This window comes from Hydra vulgaris, chromosome 09 (assembly GCF_038396675.1).
Source record: "Hydra vulgaris chromosome 09, alternate assembly HydraT2T_AEP".
NCBI lineage: Eukaryota > Metazoa > Cnidaria > Hydrozoa > Anthoathecata > Hydridae > Hydra > Hydra vulgaris.
In genome coordinates, this window is record NC_088928.1 from 30,534,053 (window position 1) to 30,560,460 (window position 26,408).

A 26,408-nucleotide genomic window follows, 5' to 3' on the forward strand; every position below is an offset into this window, starting at 1 on the left:
AATACATTTTTATGTGATTGGTTTCCTTTTTTAAAGACTTCATACAATGCTTATCTATTATTACTTTTCATATATTGTTTTCATTATTGTTCATGTTGTTGTATATACAGTATAAAATCTAAAATCAAGTCATTTGGTTTGAATAAAAATATCTTAACCAAGAATTTGTAGCGTTTTTTTAACAAAGAGTGGTCAATTTTTAATCAAGAGTGGAATTGTTGTTGATTTTAGGCATCATCAATCAAAGCAATTATGATGATGATGATGATGATGATGATGATGATGATGATGATGATGATGATGATGATGATGATGATGATGATGATGATGATGATGATGATGATGATGATGATGATGATGATGATGATGATGATGATGATGATGATGATGATGATGATGATGATGGTGTAGATGATGATGGTATTGATGATGATGGTGTTGATGATGATGATAATCATCATCATCTATCTACTTGTAAGATAGAAATAACTATGATTTCCATTTCTAAAAATAACAATAATGGTTTTCCTTGTTTTAGGATTTTAAGAAGTAAATGATGATAATGATGATGACTAAAATGATGATAATAATCATCATCTATTGATGATAATAATAATCATCTATCTATTATTAGGATAGAAATAACTATAATTTATAATTATAATTTTTATTTTAAAAGTAACAATAATTGTTTTCCTTATTTTAGGATTTTAAAAAGTAAATGGCTGTTAATTATAAAAGTGAAGATTTTGGAGTAATTTTTTTAAAGTTAACTTTATTTAAAAAATCTCAAACAAATCACAAATAAATTTTTAAATATATACTAAATTTTTAAGGAACCTTTTGATTCTGCAAACTTTATTGAGAGAATTTCTGCCAATGTACTTGGGGGTGGTACAAAAGGTGGTCAAGAAGGCTTTGATCCTTTAAAACTTCGTGATCATTTTCTTGAAACTATAAAAAATCTCCAAACTCAAAGTGAGTTAACAACTGCCCAAATTTCAAAACTAGAAAAGATTTGTTCAGAACATGAGCAGAAGCATAAAGAAAAAGCTTCAGATGTAGAGAAGCAATACAAGGTAAAAATCTACGACTGATACATCTTTCTAAGCAATACTTATTTATAACTTATACATAATTTATATAATATACATATTTAACTCTGTTAAATATGTATATTTTTTAATATAGAATGCAATGTCTACATTTCATGATCTTGATGATCGCATTAACTCTGTAGCTACAAAAGTAGTACACCTTGGAGATCAGTTAGAAAATATTAGCATTCCTCGACAGCGTGCTCAAGAGACTCAACATGCTATGAAATATTTTGATGAATTTCATTCAGGAAAAGAACTCTCTCCTTTATTCAATGACAAAGCAAAAGTAAGTAAAGTGAAATAAAAATTGTAATTAAAATAAGTTTAGTGTAATGAAAACTAAATAAAACTTGTTTTATTTTCTTTGTTTTAGGATGTTTTAAAATTAAACAAAAACTAAAGTTAAAACCAATCCATTTAATCATTTTGAGTCAAAATTTATTTATTTTTAACTTTACATTTTCTATCAACAATATAATGTGTTCCATCAACAATAGAATGTGTTGCAAAGTCTTCAAAGCATTATCTTAAGCTTATATTCCAGTTCTTCTATTAAATTGTATTTTTCTTAATTATTTTTCATAACAAAGTAAAAACTTTGTTATGAAAAATTAGGTACTTGAATATAATCAAGTACCTAATTTTTGAATGAGGGATATATTTTTTATTATTATTTTTATAATGCAGACTTTAAAAAAGTGTTTAGCAGAGTTGAAGGTTTTTATTTATGTAATGTTTTTATTAAAAATAAAAATTAAAGCCATTTTGCTTCATTCCTTTGAAGAGAAAAATCTTTACCCAAACAGTTAACACTAGCCTCTTTATAAACTAATTTATTTTTGAAAAAAAAAATCATTACACTAACAATTAATACTAACCTCATTATAAACTATTTTTTCAATAAACTTATGACTGTTCAAATAAACATTTTGTGAAAGTGATTTGTATATTATTCTATTTTTCAATTTGTTTAAGCTACACGAGGCTGCTGCTGTTATTCATCAGTTACTCCTGGTGGCAGATGAACTTCCCAAAGAAAAGTATTAAATTTTTAATCAAAGTTTGATAACATTTTTATTTTTCTAAAAGAGTTTAATATAAAATTTGTTTAATGTTTTTGCTTTTTCATGTCTTAAACATGTCATTTCGTCATTTGTTGCATTGAATAATTTATCATACATCATGATTAAAAGTTAGTTTGGTGTTTTTATATTTTTAGATTTGAACGAGTTCAAAGAAAAATTCAAGGTAGTTTGCTTATTTTTCAAGAATTCGGAGGTTTCTATTTGATCTAATAGCATTTTTTTATTTTATTTGTTTTTAAATTGCGCAGCTATCTATTGACCTTGTTAATTGTCTTTTACTTCTTCTGTTAGAGAATATTAGGCTATTGTTTGACTTTTTTTTTCTATTGATTATATACAAAGACACCCCTTACAATCAAAGGTGCATTCGGATCAAGAATGCATTTTTTTAATAAGCTCTATTGTATCTAAAACAACATAAGTTTTGAAAATATCAAATAATAATTTTACAGAAAAGTATTCTACTATTGAATCTGATCTCATGAGAGAATTTGTTAATGCATATAAAATTAAAGATATTGACAAAATGGCGCGAAGTGCTAAGACATTACTTCCCTTTAAGGTAATATATCTTTGTCACTTTTTTATTTGTTTTGTTTTTTTAAGCATGTTTGGTTAGAAATAAAATTTGAGTACACATGTTTTGTTATGATTTGTTACAACGGGATGGAAAAATACATTTTGAAAAAAAGTTCTTTCAAACTCACAAAAATTAAATGATTTTTTTGTAATGCAAATATAAAATTATTTTTTACTTACATTAAAAATTATAAGCATTAGAAAAGTGTTTCAACCATTTTAAAATTGAAAGTCCTACAATGTAGAACATTACAAGATAGGTCATTACAAAGTAGGACATGACAAGGTAGGACATTACAAGTTAAGACATTACAAGGTAAGACATTTCAGGGTAGGACATTACAAGGTAGGGCGTTACAAGATAGGACATTACAAGATAGGATATTACAAGGTAGGGCATTACAAGATAGTATACTACAGGGTAGGATATTCAAAGTAGGACATTACAGACAGGACATGATAAGAAATTACTACTTACAATACACTTAACAATTTACTTGAACACATGAAGCACATAAACCTATTGTAAAGATGTAAAACAAAGGAAATTCCATTAAAAAGCATAAGATTAAGTCATATGTTAGAAATTTATTGAAAATAAATGTTTGTATTATTTTAGAATTATCACTTATGTTACGAAGAACTTATTAAAATGGCAGTAGAGGTAAAGTTTTTTTTAACTATTTTTTTATAAAATTTCTAATCACCTTAAAGTCGCAATCACTATCATTAATAAGATTATTCTATTTGTTCTACTTAATTTTTCTAAAGTTCTAAATTTTCTCTAAATCTTTTTAATTTTTCTAAACATTTGCTTTGAAATTTTTTTTCCAAAACTATTTATTTTTTAAGTCTCCATTAATCTTAAAATCATTTTCATAATATGAAACCATTAAATCATTTCCACTGTATAAGATATGAAATCATAAATTCATTCTCAACATAAAATCATTCTCAACATAAAATAATGGTTATGAATATGAAATTGCTATAAGTAATAAATACATTAAATTAGTAAATATAAAACAAGTAATAAAAAAAATATTAATATTATATAATAAAAAAAACATAATAATATAATTTTTTGCATAATTTATATTGTAAGGTATTTATAAAATATAACAATTCATTACAACATTTTCAAAAATATTTTTTATATTGTTGTATAAGAAAATATTACAGTCATGGTAAATTAAACAGGTTGAGGTACAACAACAAAACTGCATTTAAATTTTCAAATTTCCTTATAACCAAGGTTGTAAAGTCCAAAATCTGTTTTAAATGTTGCAAAAGATCTTGTTAAAAAAAAATTTGTTTTAAGGATATTTTCAAAGGATTTTGGGTAACAGAACTTTTCCGTTTTAAAACTCTTATGTAAGCTAACAGCTAGGTACTTTGTTACTTTAGACTGAAAAATAATTGGTTTCAAGACTTTTAATTTTTACCCAGTCTATGAGTTTAATAACATTTTTTAGTTCCACCAAAGACTAGGAATAGTAATTTTGTGACCTTTAAAACCAGTGTCCTGTTTGGGACTTCAAATCCCTCCTTATGACTACAGCTGCTAAATGATAATAATAAAAAATAAATAAATAATAAATAATTTTTAAATAAGATAGACGGTATGCCTGTGGAGGTAATTATAAATGATAATAAATCTAATTAATTTTTTTAATAATAGGAATTATTTACATCTGAAGATATTTTTGAAGATATACTTCAGGCCTGCAATAAAGTTCAAGATATATCTACTAAAGTTTTTGAACACAATGCAGAACATGTCCTCTCCAAATTTGTCCAATACGTCTTCGAAAAGAAGTTAGCTGTAAGTAGCTATTCACTTTTATAAAAATCATAAAGTGTATGTAAACATGTGCATCAGTTAACATTTTTATTTTAAATTGATAATAAAAAAAACTGCAGTTCATAAAAGGACACTTAAAAAATTGGTAACAATTGTTTTTGTCGTTTATTGATTGTCGCCTATATGTCATATCTATCAAAAATAAGCTGTAGAACAATTGATAATCATTTTTTATTTTTTTGTTCTTTGAGTACAAATGATTTTTATCAAAGTATTATATTTAATTATTAATCAAATTGGATAAAATCATTTTCTGAAAGTATAACATAGTTTGCATTATAAAGATAGCTATATATGCATACACATTCAATTTAAATGGTATATGGATATATATATATATATATATATATATATATATATATATATATATTATATATATATATATATATATATATATATATATATATATATATATATATATATATATATAATGTAGATTGTATATTGCTTCAGCAGGAGTAAATGAGTACACGCACTATGAATAGCCTGTCTAAAATGGACTAGACAGGCTATTCATAACACAGGCAGTCGCCAAAATGGTGTTTTGCTCGCAAGATAAAAAATATTTTTTTGAGAAATTAAAAGTATTACGTTTTGATGATAATTTTTGCTATTTCCACTGAACTTTTATCTAGTTGCTTTTTCATTCCAGGGGGAAAGTATTTGTTTTTTATCTTGTTACTTCTTCATTCCAGGGGTGAAAATATTTGATTTTTATCTTGTTGCTTCTTCATTCCAGAAGGGAAAATATTTGTTTTATTAGAAATAAAATAGCAGAAAAACAGGCATTTAAAAAAAATACTTTATTTCATCCTAAATATTTTTTTCAAATTAATTTTCATACTATTTTTTTATTCATTTAATAATTAAGTTATTAGTTAAACAACAGGGTTCCGACTCCTCCTTAGAAACCTTAAATATCCTTAAAAAATAAAAACCACCTTAAATGTCCTTAAATAACCTTAAAAAAAGTTTAAATTTGACTGCTCACCTTAATTTCTCCTTATTATTATTATTATTATTATTATTATTATTATTATTATTATTGTTATTATTATTATTATTGTTTTTAATCATCTAGGAAATTTTATTAAGTTGAATGAATTATGCTTATTAATAAAGAAGAAAATATATAGTTTTTTGATGGTTTGCAAACCTTTATTTTTATCATTATTATATATATATATATATATATATATATATATATATATATATATATATATATATATATATATATATATATATATATATTATATATATATATATATATATATATATATATATATATATATATATATATATATATATTTATATATATATATATATATATATATATATATATATATATATATATATATATATTTATATATATATAGATATATATATATATTTATATATATATATAAAATAATATTTTAATTTATAATAATTTCTCTGTTTATATTTAAAATTTATTGAAAAAATAAGATACTGTTTTTAATGTAATCATTTTTTCTATAATTCTCCTTACTTTTTCTTTCAAAAAATTGTCGTTCGTGACCAAATCTCCTTAAATATTAGGAAAATATCACCTTGAATCTCCTTAAAATCCTTACTTTTAGCCTCAGTTATAATAGTGGGAACCCTGAATAAGGATAAAATGTTTTTATATAATCAATTGCTTTGATAAAACAATAAAATAAAAAACTTATACAATATATCATAGTTTTATAAAAACAATTGATCAGACTTTTATATATTATTATAAAAGTTTATTCATTTCTCTTTTTCTTTGTGAATAAAAATGCTATCCATGTTGAAATTCCATCATGTGAGAAGTTTTTAAATAATGACTAAATAAAAAAATATTAACATATTTAACAAATTTTCTTACCAAAAAATTTAACACAGGCTTTATTTTGCCAGTGTAAAATGACTTATACGGGTGTGGTAGGTAAGCCTATATATACTCTCTTTTTATATATATATAGAGAGAGTGTGTGTATATATATATGTACATATATATATGTGTGTGTGTATATATATATATATATATATATATATATATATATATATATATATATATATATAATATATATATATTGATAAATAATTTTAAAATTTATCATGAAAATTAATTTTTATGACAAACAAGCACACAAATGATTGGTATAAATTGAAAATATTAACTCTAACTGGGACTAAGCTGGAACTAAATACTAAGAAATTCAAAATTCAATTTTATAAACATTATGACAACAAAATAACAATACTTGAAAATTTAAATTAAAATGCCTTTTTTATTAATAATAAGAAAGGCATTTTAATTTAAAAAAATTGAGATCAAAAGGCAATTTTAAATTTTCAAAAATCAAGTTATAAGTATTTTTTGTTTATTTTTATTATTTGTGGAAGTGGTGTTGTACTGCATGTAAAAGGAATTCTTGCACTTCATCTTTGGTTTGACAGCTTGTATTGCTATATCATTTAAAGATTTCATTAATATGCCCAAATATGTGTTGAAAATTGTTAGCTTTCCAAAGCTTTAGGTATTGGGCTAACCAACCACCAACTTTGTTTGAGTATCCAAATAAATTTAGAATGTTGCTTGATTTCGGTCCAACTAAATCAGTCAAGCGAGTACTTGTGTTCAGAAAAGGAATATGTGGAAAGCCATTGTCAGGTTCCCAGTTTCCTCTTATATTTTATGAATTATTTTAGGAATTTTAGATTTATCACAGTCAGATACCTTATCAGAAAATAGTGAGAGGAGACATTTTTTGGGTAAGTCCTGATAATGCTAATTAAATGTTTCAAAGGCAGTAATAGCAGCATTGTCGATTATTTTATGTATAAGCATTTAGAATTCCAAGTCATTAAATCAATTGCATCAGTTGTGTTTGCCACATTTTGAAATTTAAAAGTTAATTTACAAAACCATGACAATTTTTCAATATGACCTCTTTATACTCTACCAGTTCAGCAAAAAAAAGCGTTTGTTGAAAGCCTCAGGTTTGCACTACTGTACATTTATTTGTTTTGCATTCAGTAATGCAAAGCAAGTTGTCAACATTCACATTCACAATAATCATCTCTTAATACTTTTAAGTAGTAGAAAGTAACTACAAATTTTATAAATATAAAGTTACAACTATATTCATAGTAAAAAATTTTCCTATCCCTGTTTTTTCCCTGCATGTTTTTTTTTTAATTTAATAATTTTGGAAAATAATTGAATATATAATTTGATCCAAAATTTAATTTTTTTTGTTATGTTAACCAATATCATTTGATTACGTATCAGATGATATTAGTAATTAGTGCAGGATTATAATGAGATCAAAGTTGATACAAAACATAAGTTCAAAGTTGATACAAATAATGGTATCAAAGTTGATGCAAAACATGTTAATACAAAACAAAACAATTGAAACAATAGATTTTTATATTTAGCCTAAAATCACTGTTATTTTAAAATAATTTTTTGTAAAAGTGGCCAGCAGCGGAGATGAAACTTTTGATAAGGGGAATCAAACTTCAAAATATTTTGTAAAATGTAAGTTAAGTTAGTATATTCTACAAATAGAGTGCTCAATTTTCTTAAAGAACAGAGCAATAATAAATTAGTAAAAACACTAATCTAAATTTCTTCTACAGTCTGTTTCATCTTCAGCAGGTATATCAGGCAGATAAATTATAGAATTGTTTGGTGTCTTCCTAATGCTGAAGGATAAACAGACTGTAGAAGAAACTCAGAGTTTTTACTAAATATATATACAATATATATAACGTCTGTTCACAAAAAATCCGGACTGATTTCAAATGTACACAAATTGTTCTAAATTTCGAATTTTCGATTCGAAATTTTTAAATTTAATCGGTCAACAACAACAGTTTCATTTTGTGGCAAAATTGAGTTTAAATAATTAATTCAAATAAACATGGAGCATCTAAAAGAGAACGATGTTAGAAATGTGATTGGAAATTTTTATAAACAAAACATAAACAGTGAAAAGAAATTTACAGTGGATCATTTTAAGAAAATGGGAATCGCTAAATCTGCAATTTATGACATAATTAAAAGGTCTGAAAATAATTTGCCAATGAATAGAAAAATCGGTTGCGGCAGAAAACCTTATAAATTACACCAGAAAAGAGAGAGTCCATGATTGCAAGAGCAGAAGAGAGAATCGGGATTTCGCAAAGAAAATTGGCACTAAAATATAAGATAAGCGTTTCATACGTAAATAGATTATTAAGTATGCATGGACTAAAGTATACCAAAAGAAAAAATGCACCAAAAACAACAGAAAAGCAAGAAATTAAACAAAAGAAAAACTTATTAAAACTTTCAAAAACTTTTTTCAAGCCATCAAATGAGTTTGAAATCATCATGGACGATGAATCTTATATGTGTAAATGGTGCAAATTGTTCACAAAACTCTGGCTACTATACAAAGGATAGTTCTCAAACTGATCCTAACATTAAATTCAACTTCAAAAAAAAGTTTGACGAGAAAGTTCTTGTTTGGATTGCAATCAGTCGTTTTGGTCATTCATCACCTTATTTTGCTGTAAAAAACTGTGCACTGGATGCAAAAACTTATTCTAAAGAATGTATTACAAAAAGACTTCTTCCATTTATAAATTCCAAGCATCAAAACATGAAAATTTTATTTTGGCCTGACGGAGCGAGATGTCATTATGCAAAATACACATTAGAAACTTACAACACTTTAGGTATTAACTTTGTCGACGCTAAAGATAACCCCCCAAATGTACCGCAGTTAAGGCCAATTGAAAATTTTTGGGCACATTTAAAAGCAAAAGTTTATGGAAATGGATTTACTGCAAAAAATCTTGACCACCTTAAGAATAGAATTCGATTAAAGTTGAAAGAGTTTGATCCAGACTACTTTTTCAACCTAATGGATTCAGTCAAAACTAAAGTTCGAAAAGCCGCTGATTTAGGACCACTTTCGGTTATAAAATAGTTAACAATGTCCAGTCACTCATTTTAGTTAAATTTTTGTCAAAAATCGATTAATTTTGTATTCAATTCAAAACAATTTTTCATTCCGGATTTTTTGTGAACAGACGTTACAACCCTACTAAATATATACACAACCCTCGGAATTAGGAAAAATGAGGATGGCAATAATTTGCCAACCTCAATCTTTTAGAGGTCAGCATCAGGTCAGCGAAAAAAATTTAATACAAAGGACTTACCATAAAACATAGAAACGAGGTCAGCAGTATTTTGCCGACCTCAAACACTTTTAGGTCAGCATTTCCGAATGATGACCCTAACTCCGAGGGTTGTATATATATATATATATATATATATATATATATATATATATATATATATATATATATATATATATATATATATATATATATATATATATACACACATACGCACATGTATATATATATGTGTGTGTGTGTATATATATACGTGTATATATATATCCCAAAAAATAAATTTTTATTAATTTACGGTATTGCTTTTTGTTTGTAAAATATATTACTATATTGTAGGGTTATATTTACAAGCAATTGCCTAATAAAATGGAAGAAGAAACATATTTAAAAAAATTATCATATCTTTATGGCAGGTAAACTTATAGAATTGATTTTGGTGAATAGTTGTTCCTTAAGATGTTTTTGAATTTAAAAGTGTCTCAATAGTTCAAACTTAATTGATTTAAAGCATTTTAATTAATATTTTAAAGCTAATGATTTTTTCCTATATTGCCAAATTGATGTAGCGCATTGGTTGAATAATTGTGTCATTTATGAGGTTATATGAGTATTAATTGTGTCATTTATGAGGTTATATGAGTATTAATTGTGTCATTTATGAGGTTATATGAGTATTAATTGTGTCATTTATGAGGTTATATGAGTATTAATTGTGTCATTTATGAGGTTATATGAGTATTAATTGTGTCATTTATGAGGTTATATGAGTATTAAATGTGTCATTTATGAGGTTATATGAGTATTGATTGTGTCATTTATGAGGTTATATGAGTATTAATTGTGTCATTTATGAGGTTATATGAGTATTAATTGTGTCATTTATGAGGTGCAACTGTTATATCAGCATTGGTTGAGTGATTTTTTGTTTTATTTGTTTTGTAGACATTAGAAAATATCATTTTCAAATTTTTAAATAATTAAGCTTTTAAGTATTAAAGGATTAAATAACTTTGAAACTTTGATTTTTTCTAAATTCTTTGTAATGAATCACTTTTGAATTAAAATAAAAACATTATTTTATGATTTTTTTTTTTCTAGTTTATTTTTTTAGTTTTATAATTTTTTATTCATTTTATAATTGGTGAATTTTTAAATTTAGTTGTGCATTTTTTTTAGTTTTTATTTCTCTCTCTAATTTATAGTTTATTTATTTTTCATTTTAGTTTAAGTTTACATTTGTATATTCAGCTGCATTTTTTAAATGTGCTAACTTAAAGCATGCAAGGAATCATGGCCAAGATGTCAAAACAAAATCTTTTATACGTGGTTATATAAGATATACGACTGTGCGCGTTTCCTGACTTGAGACTCGATTAGGAATTAAAAAAATAAATTTCTTAAATATTTTTAATTTTTTTTGTAGAACAAAGGAAATCAACAAAAAATTATGCAAACTAAGACTTGGATCAGACTCCGCATTTCTTGAAAGAATTACCAAGCCCTTGTTTTCTAATTATCTAAAGCGCTACATTGAGTGAGTTTACCATCTTTGAAAAGGTTTAGTATTTCTAAAGAGCTATTTATCTATAAGTTAATAAGTTCATTTAAGGAGATGAAAAGTATTAAGTAGGAGATAAAAAATAATTTTTCTTTGAAGTAATGCTTGTATTATTAATAAAACTTTATTTGTTTAACAGCAGCAAAAAAAAGTTAATAAAAAAAAATTTAACAAAATAATTCTTATAGTTTCTTGTAAACATATTTTCATGATTTTTTAAAATTCAAAATGACTAAAATTTTAGTCATTTTGAATTTTATAAAAGTGTTTTATGAGTTCTTAATACTATTATGTTTATTGGGAAAACCAAATAAAATCTTGAATCATTAATATCAAATATGGAAACTTAAAGTCGCAACTTTTTTATTATGCTGTTATGTTGATTTCAAGATTTACAATTATGTGAACAATATTAATATTTTTAATTTGTTTGTGTAAATTTATACAAAGGTGTTACTGAGGTGTTTGCATCAAACTGTTAGTTTGATTCTGCAGTTTTAACTGTAAAGTAAAATTGTTTGATTCTACAATTTTAATTGTAAAACAAAATTGTTTGAGTCTACAATTTTATTTTAATTTAATAATCTTATTATGTCATGCTATTCAAATTGCCCCATATATTAAATTACTATTAAAAAAACAGGTTACATCAGAAATTCATTTTATCTCTTTTTTATCTCTGTCAAAACAAAAAAAAAGTGATCTTTTTTCTGTGACAGCTTGTGGCTTACAGTGAATTTTAATCTCAGTTGTTTACTGCTAATCATTATTGCAACAATTGTTGATGAACTGCTTCATTTTTACTGAGCCCTTTTTGACATCTAAGATTATCCTTCTCAACTGATCTCTTATGAAAACCATATGTTTAATCTATTGTAAAGATTTTATCTAGTAAGATTATCTTTATTGTGCTTGCCATTTTCTTCCTGATTTTTTGAATCTCTTATTCCTCTTTGTATGAAACACTGCTGTCATTTTTAGGCTATTACTTCTAAAGATGGCTTTTATATAATATTTTAGAAAATAATTTTTCTAAGGTTTTATTACTTTGAAGTTTATTTTGATTAACCAATTAGAATATTAATTAGGTACTAAATAATTTGTTATTTAGGGAGTTCTTGGAAGGGCTTTAAAGTGTTTTCCTAAACATAAAACTGTTTTTTATTTTTGTTAATGTTTAAATTTTTATTTTAAAGCATTTAGTAATTTTTTTCAAATAAATTTTTTTTATGACTTAAAATTATTTTTTCAAAAATGAATTTTTGAGGAGGTGAATAAATAACTATATTTTTATTTACATTTTAAATTAAACATATTTAATTTTGTCTTATCAACCTTAAAACTTACTTTAAGGGACGAGCTGCAGTATTTAGAGGAGGAATCCATTTCAACCCTTAACCGTTTTTACAACAGCATTGGTCATGTCAAAAAAGAGATCAGACAAAAGTATTTAAATTTTAATTGTTTTGTTTTTGTTTTATTTTATATATGGTTATGTTTTATGTGGTGGTGATTTTTTTAGTTTTATTGCTGAAATACCTGATAGCTTAAAGGAATTGCACAAAAAAATACCTGGTCGTGACAAAAGCATGCTTAAAGAAAATCTTTTATCTCAAGATGTTGCTCTAACATTACTTCAGGAGAATAAACTTTCTATACGACGCGCTGAAATGGTGAGTATTTTCACATGAGTCAGCTATTTCAATTTTTGGGATTATCAAATTTACAATCATTTACTGCCATCAAGCAGAAATTCTTTTCACCAACATAAAAATAAAATTTTCTAACATTTTTTTATATATTTCTTTCTAACATTTCTTTATATACTTCCTTCTAACATTTATATATTTCTTTATATATTTCTCTATATATTTCCAATTTTTTAACATTTCTCGTATATAATTAAGTAAAAGTAAAATGATAAACCTATTATTTTTAACTATTTAAACTGCAACTAATAAAAAAAAATTTTATTTTTTTAAAAAGTTTTCACTAATTCAATACAACACTATTTTACCGTTTTTGTTTTTTGTTTACCTTTTTTTTTTTAAACTCTTTTTTTGTTGACAAAAAAAAGACGTTAAAAAAAAATTTTATACAAAAAAAAAAAATTTGGCGTAAATTTTTACTAAAACTGAAAGCTTATAAAAATAACTAAATTTTTATGTAAAAGTAACTGATGATTGAAGAGCAACAACTCTGAAGTGTGTGGCCTAATCAAGCTTGTATTTGCTCCTTCCCCAAAAAAAAAGTTGCGCTGCTAGGCTTATTATAAGCAAGCCTTATAATTAGATATAATAATTTTACATACTTTAAGTAATTATTATAAATGTTGTAGTGTTTTATGATTTCCTAAAAATAAAATTTAATATTACAAAATATTATTCAAGAGATAAAAATATTGTTAATATACTAATATATTTTGCAATATTTATGCTTTAAAGTAGTTTATTTTCAGCAACATTTATTTTATTAGTCAATGAATGATTTTTTTGATTATATGTGATGCTCCATGACAAAACTATCTGCTTAATTTATAAAATGATTTTATATCCTGTTTAAAAGTTAGAAAATCTTTAATTCATCAATTTTGAAGTTTTTGCAGAATCATTAAGATAAATTATATAAATATATATCAAATGTATGGAATTATAGAAATACATGTCTTGACAGCATATCTTTCTACTGGCGGCTGATTGTATATGGCTAGATTTACATTGTAATTAATTATTTTTGTTTTGCATTGGTAAAACACAACAGTAATTGGTCTTTGCACAAATTTTCAGTGATTGTTTTAAAATTGTAAATGGTACACACAGTGTGTGTACCATTTTTTACACAACAATTTAAAAGTTTTATTTAATGTTTATGAAGTGTTTAATAGTATCAAGGAGAGACTCGTGCAAAGTAATGATCTTATAGTATACAATATAAATGATAATAATTTGTGTTGTATTATAAAGTTTTTGGTTATTATTAGTCGGGATTTAGCCTATAAATCCTTACTAATAATAACTGGTTAATAATAACCAGAATAGCTTTTTGTTGTTTAATTATATTTATGTCATGAAGTGTATTTGTAATAATTAGTTAACTGAAGAAAACGTGGAATTTTGGAGTTTTATAGTAATGAACATGTGGCAAAATGGAGTAATTTAAAAAATCTTTGATGAGTATTATGGTGTCAAAAGATCACACATTGATGAACACTTTGATGAGCATCATGCAGTAATATGATCATTGATTAACATTGCTATTCTTTTTGGATATGGTTGAGATAACATATTGAGCAGCTTACAAAATATACACTTGAATACATTCCTTAAGTATGTAGAGGTTAGTTAACATAAAAAGGTATTTTTTGGATTGTGAAAATGACCACATTGTCCTGAGGTGTTTCACAACCAATCCATTAGAGAAATATTATTAGTATTGTTTTCAAGTAACGTCCTCGCATGTCCCCTCTAATTCAGTTGATATATGTAAAAAAATAAAAAAACAGTTAAAGATAACAAATGTTAAAAATAAAAACATTGAAAAAAATTGAAATAAAGACATTTTGAATGTTATTATTTTTGTTAAAAAAGCAAACAACATTCTAATCAAGGAGTTACATTTTTGTGGTTTTTTAAAAAACAATAAAGTTTAGTTGGTTTTCTCAATTGTTTTAATGGTTTTGAGAGAAAGTTTATCTGATTTTGTAAATTTTAAACACAAAGAGTTGTTAGGATCTGTTTTTTACCATAATCGATATTAGTATATTTAACAAAAATTTTTTCCATTTAACACTGTGTTTCATCAACTAAGATTCATCAGAAATGCATTTCTGATGAATCTTTGTGATAAAAGTGATAAAATGGTGAACAACGATTACAAGTTAAAGAAGAATAGCAAAAGGAACAGCCCAACAGATACAAAAAGGATTTTTTGAAGAAATGTTAAAATGCTTTTGGATTAGTAAAAAAAAAAAGAACTAATTGAAGATATTATGAAAGACAGGAGAAGGACATCTAAAGCCAAAAATGAAAAAATTGTGTTTATCTTGGACCAACTTGGAAATAAGATGGGAAGAATAGGAACAAATGATAAAAGGTTTACGTACACTTAGGAGCTCCCCCAAAAATTGTGTTTTATGTTAAACATAAAAATTAAACTAAACAATGGTAACAATCCATACAGTTTAGAAAACTTTTCAAGTAGAGATAATAATTCTGACTGTGAGTATGTAGCAGATATAAAAAAAGAACAATCTACCTATTTAAAAAAAAACAGCTCTCACAGCAAAGGTGAGGGACTTTCAGTTAGACAACACACTGCAATAGTGGCAAGTGTTATTTCTAATTCAGGAGGTGATGTTGCTAATTTTGCAATATCTTCTTCAACTGCGTTTAGAGTTGGAGGAAGTTGTAACTAAAGAAGGAGAAAATATTAAAAAACGTGTTACTGATCTTGTAAAATCTTTATCATTACCAACTATTCTCCATTTTAATGGAAAAATAGTTAAGGAGTTCACAAACGGAATAGAACATCAACTTGACAGACTTGCTGTTTCTATTAGGATAGATAGACAGAGTGAGCTTCTTGGGATTCCTCATTTAAACTCTTGTATTAAAGAAACTCAGAAGAATACAATCATACTTCTTCACAACTTCTTCATCAATCTGATATTTTGATAAATTGCAAAGATGCATTTTTGATACAACTTCTGTAAATACTGGTAATAAAAAGGGTGTGTGCATTAGATTAGCTACAGAGTTTGATAGACCCTACTTCTCCTAGCATGTAGGCATCACATCTATGAAAGGCATATTATTCACTGCTAGAACATTTATCTAAGCAGTGAAATAAATGACTCAGATAATCCATTGTTTAAGAAGCCTAAAGATATATGGAATTCAACTTGTTTTTCCACGCAGCGGCCTTGTTCGTTAAGGTTCGTGTTTTGGAGTTATAGAGTTGAGAGAGGGTTATAACCACAATTAAGTAGCCTCCTTATCTGTAGTGAAATAACAAAAAAAAAAAAAAAAAAAAAATTCAATTGGTCAAAAATCCATTGTGTTAAACAAAGTCAAAGTTGAAGATATTTCTGATAGCTGGCTGCAGGTACAGTTCAAGGAAGCCTTATCTTTTTCTCAAAATATTATCAGAATGAAAACAACGAAAAAGGTATTTAAAATTTTGAATAAATTGAATACTCTGTAATAAAATAAGTTTTGTACTGTTTTGTGTCTAAATAAATAGTCTTATTTAGGATGAATGTGGGTCTGATTATTTAGAGATCGTGGAATTGGCAACAATGGTTTTACATGGTGATGAACAGTACAGACTAAGAAAACCTGGGCCTGTACACCATGCCAGATTTATGGTAAAGGAAATATACTTTCTGAAAATGTATCTCCTTCCAGACAACATTTCCAGCTTGACAGATTTCGAGAAGAAATTAATAAATGATATGGCATTCTTCACAGCTGTATTTTACACTGAGTGGTTTATAAAGGCTGAAATTCCTGCAGTCGCTCCATATCAGGTGACATTTCTAAGTTTTAAAAGTTTTTATTCATTTTGGTTTTTATTACTTTTTTTTTCTTTAAAAATTTTGTGTAATGTTTAATTGTCTAAAAGTCTTTAGGATATGAAAGCTCTTTGGAAAATGGTGAGATACTCAAAAATCAATCCTGTCAGGCAAAACCTGTTATAGAGTCACTAAAGAGACCCACCTGGTACATAGACCCAAATATTTTAATTTCTGTCTCTTGTTGACAAAAATGTACAAGAACGGAGTGACATTGCCAAGAAGTTGTACTCAACCCCAAGACCTACAACTTATGCCATAGAGAGACATCAAGTTAATTTAAATATACTGAACTCCCTTATGTTTAATGATGATACTTCCCCAAGTTTGACCCCGCTTATATCTGACTAGTGTTGGTTAATTTTATATCTTAAACCATGCAAATGCTGAAGTACAGTAGGAGTTGATCAATAAATCACACAATGAGGATAAAAGACAAAGTATCAAATAAATATAAGAGTGAAAGAACAGTTTTAAATAATGATTATGTAAAGAATTCTTTGTTTACAAAATAAATTTATAAACATGAACTATGTTTGACAACTAATTACTTCAGAAACTAATCATAAATATGATTTTATTATGTAAATATAAATATTTTAATATGTAAATATAAATATTTTAATTTGTAAAGTATCTTGTTAACAAGCAGAACACTAATATAGTGCAAAAATGCTTAAAAATGCTTTTTTTTTTAATTTTTTGATCTTCATTGTTTAAGTAAAAAAAAAAATTAAGCATAACATTATATTTTTATTTCCTTGATAAAGATAAAACAACAAAAAAAATAAAGAAAAATTAATTTGGATAATGGTAACACTCCCCTCAGTCTGAAATACGGGCAAAAAATGACCTTTGGACCGATTGAGGGAAATTATAGAGTGATCTAATCATGAAAAAAAATAATTTTTTTTTCCATTACTTTCAAGGTTAGAGCATCTTATGAAAAGCAATGTTAGTTGAAATTCAAAAAATTCATTATTTTGGAACATCCTTTTATTTATTTATTTATATATATATATATATATATATATATATATATATATATATATATATATATATATATATATATATATATATATATATATATATGTATATATATGTATATATATATATATATATATATATATATATATATATATATATATATATATATATATATATATATGTATATATATATGTATATATATATATATATATATGTATATATATATATATATATATATATATATATATATATATATATATATATATATATATATATATATATATATATATGTGTGTGTGTGTGTGTATATATATGTATATATATGCACACTTACATTGGTGTCTTTACTATAGATGCTTTGTAGTTGAATTAATTTAAATTTCTATAACTAAAATTCCATTTCAAATTTACTTTTTCTAGAAGTCTATAGAAATTTTAGAGACTTGTTTTTTTATGCATTTTCTACATAAATTAAAAAATTGCATATAGAAATTCTTTGGATGTTAATTATATCTGCACAATTTTTATGGATGTCAAATAAATCAACACAACTTCTTTAAGAATAAAATAGTTTGATAGAAGTTCTATGGAACATTTTCTCCTCTGGTGTAAACATTTAAAATTTCATTTATTCAGATACCAAAGATATCACTTAATAAAAAGAAAAAAAATTTTCTAATCATTTAAAAAAAAAATTCTATCATGTAAAAAGTTCAAAATATAGAATCCTATAATATTCTGTGATAAAAACAATTCTGAGACCAATTGAAACTAATTTGGTTGACTAGGGTAATTGATGTATCATATTTATTCATCATATTTTTATGTTTTTTTTTTTTTTTAGTTATCTCCATTATCGGAATTACCAAACAATGTTTTTCGTATCTTTAAATTGTTTTTAAAATACCTTGGAGAAGAGCACTTTGAGTATGCTGTTGATGTTCATTTGCAATGTAAGTATAGCTAAAGTTAAAAAATTTTTTCACAAATCATTTGACTTTTATATGATAAGGCCTTAAAAGTTATGTGCACTAATTTAAATATTGTGATTTAGTGATTCTTCAAGAGATTTTGCATTTTTGTGTGTGTATGTATGAGTATATGTATGTATGTAATCCTAATGTAAAAATACCTTATTAGTTTTTCTATTATTCTTATCTTGCAGATTTACCACCAATTGAAGCAAAAACACCACCAGACATCATGTTTCTTACTGTGTTGTATCAATCAAATACTATTTTTCATTTAATTGAGAAACATTTTACAGATTTTATAGTAAGAACTGTAGGGTGAGTTTTTTAGTTTAATTTTTAATCATTAAATGTTGAATACTTTAAAAATTTTAATTTAAATATTTTTTTAATTTTTAATACAAGTTAAAAATAAAAACCTTGTTAAGTTTTTTTATATTGTTAAATTTTTTATATTCAACTTGTTTCTCCGCGCAGCGACCTTGTTCCTCAAGGTTCGTGTTTTGGAGTTATAGAGTTGAGAGAGGGTTATAACCACTATTAAGTAGCCTCCTCATCTGTAGTGGCCTTCTCAGCCTTAAAGAGGTGAATAACCAAAAAAAAAAAAATATTAATGAATTTTTATAATTTTTAATAAAATTCTAAGTTAAAAAAATAAAGCGTATAAATGATTATTTTAATGCAATTCAATTGGATTTTGAAATAATTGTTTTAATGAAATTCTAAAAATTAATGAAATTCTATGTAATATCATTTCATGCATTTATATAAATGAATAAAACTACAAAATTTTGTAATACCAGTAGGATGCTATAAATAATAAATAATAAATATTATTTATAGAGTTTCAAATTATGGTTTAAAAAACAATTTGAAATTTAAAAAAAAAAAGCTAGTACCTCATATCTGGGATAAATAATTAGAAAAGTATCACAACTTTATACAATTACAAATTATTCATTTTTTAAAGTTTCATTAATTTTTCCATTTTTTTATTTTTTTACTCTGTGCTTTAAAATTTTTGGTTCTGCTATTGGAAGCAGGCAGAAAAAGTTGTTATTGTCATATGGAAATACGTAACTTACTGATGTGTTTTATTGTAGTATGGAAATACTAACTTACTCACGTGTTTGTTTGTTTTTTAAATACTGTGTTTTAGAATTATGGTCTATAATATTTTTATCTTGGACAATCATTTAGTGCTATTAAACTGACTAAAGAGAAAACTTTGTAACTGTTCTAATTAAAATTGTATGCAACATTTTACTAGATATAAACTTAAATCATATATTAGAAAGTAAATAAAAAATGGTAGACCAAAAATTTCTTATTTTCTGCCTTTAGATTCCCATAATCAATAAATTAATTAAAGCATCATATTTATGGATTTAATAATTGACACAATAGCTTGTTATTTTTTACCAGACAGATGTGCAAAAAATGTCATATTAGTTTTACCATTTGTATAAAGATATTCTTGAACAGGTTACAAAGGTTTATAATTTTTATAAAAAACATTTCTATTTCAATGAGATTTTGATTAATATATTAATCAAAATCTCATTGAAATAGAAATGTTTTTTATAAAAACTAATACATACAAAAACTAATACATTTTTATAAAAACTAATACATATATGGTTTTCTTGTTTCATGTTTTAAATGTGAAAATTAATATAAATTATTCAGTAATACAAATATTGTAGAAAACGATTAATTTTATGTGTGCTTGTGTGTGTGTCAGTGGTGTACCTTCCGGTTTTTTTCCAGTTTTTATTTCTCATTTGAGTCATCCGCAATGATAATCAGGTCCGGTGTAAAAGTTTTTGTTTTATTTTTTTCTTGGATGAAAATACTGAAGAAGAAAAATTTAAACGTTTAACTGCTAAAATACGTCTAATAAGAAACGAATTTAATAATAGTTATTAATAAAATTAATTAAAGACGGCTGGTCATTTTTGTTGTAGTCCATATCGTTTTGTTTCTTTTTGTCAATCTTAACAAAGGTTTCATTTCTTGAAGCAAAAATGTTGAAAGCCATAAATGCAAAGAAATGTTTTATATATAGAAAAATATTCTATTATTCTCCCTCAACCTTCAATCAAATTTAATTTAGTTGAATGTTTAAAACATTATGTTTTTAATTTTTTAAACATTTTTCATTATACTAAGATTTTTTTTTTTAGGAAAAAAGAATTCCCACGTGCATCATTAATTCTGTTCTAATAATAATTTTTCATATGCATCTTAATAATGTTTTTTATTTTGTTAATTTTAATTGACAAAGTTTAAATAAAAATTTGTTTTACTAATGAAAAACAAGAGATTCGGTGTTATTAATGATTAAACTGCCCATTCACATGATTCAAAATGCATTATAAGGTTTGAAAATGATACAATTGCATTTGGAAATGGAAAAAAAAATGTAATTCTAAAACTCATTTTAAATTAAGAAAAAACGTGCTTTAAAATGCAACAACGTTTGAAAAAACAGTACAGTCGCACTTCGAAAAGTCCTGCCGGGCTACTGACAGGCATTTTTAGTTTAGGCATTTTTAAAAATTTTAGTCGTCCTTGGAGAAAACAAGTTGTCCCATGCACGGGACGACCATGAGGGTACACCCCTGTGTGTATGTGTGGGCATGTATCCGATGTATTTTAATCAAATCTCCAAATTTTTAAAAGTAACTCTATCTTACTTGCATTGTATAGTTTGGTTTTATATTAATTCTTGATAATTTATTTGTGCTTTTTTATTAGGTCCTCAACTATATATGGTGAGTGTGCACTAAAAAAGAAGCAGCTTGTTGACAACCTTGAGTCTAAATTAAACAGTGGAATGGAACGGTATTGTTAACATGTTTTATGAAAATACATTGGAAAATACAATTTTATTTTTAAAGATTTTTTCCTGATATGTGTTGCTTAGTTTAACATAAATAAATAAAATTTTAGTGTTTTGTCAAGTATGGTTAATTACATGAAGTTTTTGTTAAATTCGGAGCAGAAAAAGTCTGACTTTCGACCAGATGGAGAAGATGGTGCAATGACCCAAACTTCTGTAAGTCATTTATGTAAAAAAAACTTTTATCCATAAAATATTAAGTCCATATAACATAATTGTGGTAGTTTATACTTTATGTTATTTTTATTATTTGTCAAGTTTTTTTTTAGGCATGCATATCATGCTGCCGCTATATAAAAATATTGGTACCAAGTCTTTATGATGCATTGGATGGAAAAAATCTAGAAGTTGTTTTAATTGAATTAGGAACACGCTTTCATAAAGTACTTATGGAACATTTTTTTCAGTTCACTTACACAGATATAGGTAAAAAATACTAAAGATTAATAGTTATTTTATTGAGACAAGACTAACAGGGAAGCCTTAAAAAGACTTTTCTATTAAGGGCCAAATATTCATTATTTTAACCTGAGCTCTGTAGTTTATGATGATGATGATGATTTTGTAAGCATTTTTTAATCAGAGACTTTTAAATTTGGTTAGAAGTCCTAATTTTTCTCTATAAAATTAAGAAATCTTGGATTGCCATTATAGAGTCCAGGTAAGTTAGAGTTCAGGTAAGTTAAGGGATATGAAAATCTTTAATCCTAGAGTCAACTTTTGGAGTTTCCATAATTAGTTGTAACTTTTTATTTTGCCAATAATTTAATTTTTAATCACTTAAAATATTTTCAGGTGCCATGGTTGCACTATGTGACGTGAATGAATATAGACATGCTATTAAGTTATTTAAGGTTTGTTATTAACTACAATACTTTCGAGTCCTAAATAAAAGGGGGTGGGGATGTTTATTAATTTTTTGAAAATTTTCCCAACCTAGTAAATTTGTCGAAAATGAGCTTTTAATTTATTTCTCACCAAAGTATAAAACTTATATGATCATATTAAATCCTATTGAAATTATAACAAAACAGCTGTTCGAAAATACACATTTGACTGCAAGCCGCACTATAAATAGTTTTATGCATGTTTTGCAAAAAATACAAAACATGCATAAAACTATACAATTGGATTTATCAACTGAAATTTTTTATAAAAAATACTTATATTGTAACATAAAAAAAATTCCCCACACCCAAACCACCCCCTCACCCCCACCCCCGTCCCTTCTTGTTTATTAGATCTGGACTAAAATTAAATAACCCCCACCCCCTTTATTTCCACTCCACCCCCACCCCCATCCTTCCTTGTATTAAGGACTCAAGAGTAAATGTTTTTCACAATTTTATTGACATTTGTTTATAACCGATTAGAATGTTATTTACTTAAAAAGTTCATTATTCTTAACTGGTGTGCTTTACTTACTTAAATAGTTCATTCATTCTTTTCTTCTTTTTTCATCTTTTCATTTTCTCATTTCAAGTTTATCAATTTAGAAAATGAAAAGATAGGTATAAGCAAGAATATAATATACAATATGAAATATATAAGTATATAATAAAAAAAACAAATTAAAAAAATATATTTCAAGTCAACAAAAGTTTAACCTCATCACATTTTTATCAATTTACCTAATTTAACTTATAAGTTAAATATCTTATTCATTTCTTTAAATTGCTGTCAGAATGATGATTGCTATCTGAACTTTGATTTCTGTCTGAGTGTCAATTGTTATCAGATAGCTGTCTGAGCACTGCTTGCTAAGATTGCTTGCAGAATTTAATTATGTTAAGGAATCAAATTATGTTGGAGAGTTAAATTATGGTAAAGAATTAAATTATATTAAGGAAATAAATTAATAACATGTGATAGCATCAGTAGCTCTTTAGGTACAGAGATAAGGAAATTTAGTAAATAAATTTATTATCCTATTAGTTTTAAGTAAACATTTAAAAAATAGTTATTACATCTGCAGCTAACAGTTTTCATTTAGATACCATTGTTGGATCGTTTGTTTAATGTTTTATCTGCTTTGGTAAATCTGCTAGTTGTACAGCCAGATAATCTAAAAGATGTTGGATCTGAGGAACAATTGGTAATTTTTATGATAACTTAAAAAAACTTGATAGTTAAAGTTTGTTTTTTTTAAGGATTTTTTTAAATTTGATTCAATTAAGCTTTGAATAAATAAGCATTTTTCAATTATTTTTTTTTTTTGGATTGTATAATTGAATAAATCATACTGTAAAATTGAAAAAATGTAATTAGCAATGTTTTATTTCAAGCAATAACAAAATGATTTAATCAATATAAAAAATTTTTTAATCTTTGATTTAGCAAATGTTGCTCTTTAGTGACATTCCAATGTCAAAAATTTAACGTCACAAATTATTAAAACTTATTTTTATTTTTAAATGTCATTTTGAGATAAAATCATGATTGATTTTATCTCAATATGACATTTAAAAATAAAATTTTTTTGAAATTGAATTGGTTTTTCAAAACAGAAGTTCTAATATCTAGTTTAATATCTAGATCTAATATCTAAGTTCTAAAATCTAGGTGGAAGCATCTTCAAGATTTATTGAAAAATAATATTTTGTTTAGAAATTAAACCCAATTTAAATTTACAGCGCCCCCCCCCCCTCCCCTCAAAAATTATAACTTTAAATAGTTATAATTTTTATAATGGTATAAGTATGAGCATATAAAAGTTTGGAGTTTAGAACTTACATAAAAGTTATTTAAATAACAAAATATTTTTTAAACAGTATAAAGAAATAATTTCTTTATATTGTTTAAAAAAATGTACATCAACAAAAAGCATTATGTTGATTTAATAATTATAAAAAACTTATAAAAAGCATTATGTTTCAACAAACTCTTTTTATTATCCTTATACTTTAAATTGGATTTATAATATGGTGATTCATATATGGTGAATTTCTAGGCCATGGAAGAATGGAAGTTTTTTTGGTTTTGTAAAATCACCAACTTGTCTATATGACAGGAAACCTAGTTTTGAAATTTTGTCACCTATTTGAGTTAGTAACAAAAATTAAAATTAGTCTTAAAGATCTTGGCTGCATATGAGAAAATATGAACAAAGCAAAACAATCTAACAATCAGCTTTAACAACAATCAGTTTTATATATAATAAAAATAACGTTATGCCACTAAATGGATACCCCAGATTCGAAAACAAATTTATGAAACAAGAATTGAAATATTTGGCTTGAGTACATTGGAAATGAGTATAAGAGGCGATCAAATGTACAAACTATTTAAAAAAATAAATAATATAGAATTAGATAGTAATGTTTTTGCCTCAACACAAGGAGCCATAATTTCAAAATCAGGAGAGAAGTTGTTAAAACTACAATCTTCGCTATCAACTCTTAACCAATAGAGTGTTATCAATGTGCAACAGACTACCAGACTTTATCATCAGAAGCAAAAGCTTGAACTTATTCAAAACTCGCATTGATAAATATCTGGCGCTATATGATTTGTAGTTTATTATTTTATTTATTTACCTAGAAAAACTACACAATGTATATGCTGTCAGTATTACTGACATTGATTGACACTGACATACTAATGACATTAGTTTTCCAACTACTACAGTTTTCAATTATATTATATATTATCAAATAAAATATGTGCAACTGGTGCATGTTTGTGTTAAATATGATAATTGTGTTGTTAAAGCAAAACTTACTTTGCTCCAGATCTGCGATAACATTTTTTAAACTTGCATTTTGTTTGGCTAATCTTCTCTTTTTTAGTTGTAAAAGTTTGTTTGTTTTTTCTTGAAAAGTTTTTCTGCATAGTTTTCACTTTAAATTTACTTTTCTTGGAGTTTTCTCTCCAACAAGGGTAACTTAATTATTTATATTTTTGTATGATTCCAAAAAAGGAACTATTTCTAGTTTTTATAATTTTATTAAAGATTCTAAAAAGTGGCTTCAACTTTCTTAACATTAAATGTTTTTCAGATGTCGCTAAATGTTTTTAAAAATTAACCATATCCATATGAAAGCCATATCCATATGAAAATCTAAAAGCCTGTACACGATTGTAACAAAATAAAATAGGTGTAGTAATGTTTTTCCTCTAAATGTTTTTCATTTCTTTATGTTTTTTAAGTTTTCCCCTGTTTATTATCCTATGCACACATATAAACATTCTTACAAAATAGGTGCATGATGTTTAGACATGATAAAAATGATGTTGGTAATCTTACCATGGTAATGATAAATATATTTAGTATTTATGTTCCTATTGATAAGATGTGTATTTTGGTATTTAGGTTGATATTGATAAGAATGTTCTGCAACAGTTTATTCAATTGCGTGCTGATTTTAAAAGTTTAAAGATTGGAAAAGTATTTTCATAGAGAATTCTGTATTAATTTAAATTTGTAAATATATATCAATTTTTTTTATTTATATATTTTTTAATGAGATTTTGATATCTAAAAATTAGTAATGTGAAAAAAATTGTATTTCTTCTGATTTGCATAAATTTCCCTTGCATAAGATGTTTTTTTTTTTTTGTTCAAACCCTTTGACCTCTTTGCATAAATTGTCATGTGAA

The 26,408-nt window shown here is 25.2% G+C and overlaps 1 protein-coding gene across 1 annotated transcript; it reads left to right on the forward strand.

Moving 5' to 3' along the window:
• The first annotated feature begins 636 nt into the window (after positions 1–636).
• On the forward strand, positions 637–26,256 carry LOC100206287 (exocyst complex component 5). The gene is made up of 20 exons (XM_065805288.1): positions 637–754; positions 837–1,079; positions 1,192–1,386; positions 2,076–2,140; positions 2,320–2,348; positions 2,638–2,747; positions 3,384–3,428; positions 4,446–4,589; positions 10,152–10,228; positions 11,239–11,349; positions 12,727–12,819; positions 12,896–13,046; positions 18,778–18,886; positions 19,099–19,222; positions 21,665–21,751; positions 21,860–21,965; positions 22,079–22,235; positions 22,605–22,663; positions 23,803–23,904; positions 26,122–26,256. The coding sequence occupies exons 1-20, from the start codon at positions 722–724 to the stop codon at positions 26,206–26,208; spliced, it is 2,127 nt and encodes a 708-aa protein (XP_065661360.1). The 5' UTR covers positions 637–721; the 3' UTR covers positions 26,209–26,256.
• Positions 26,257–26,408: the final 152 nt, after the last annotated feature.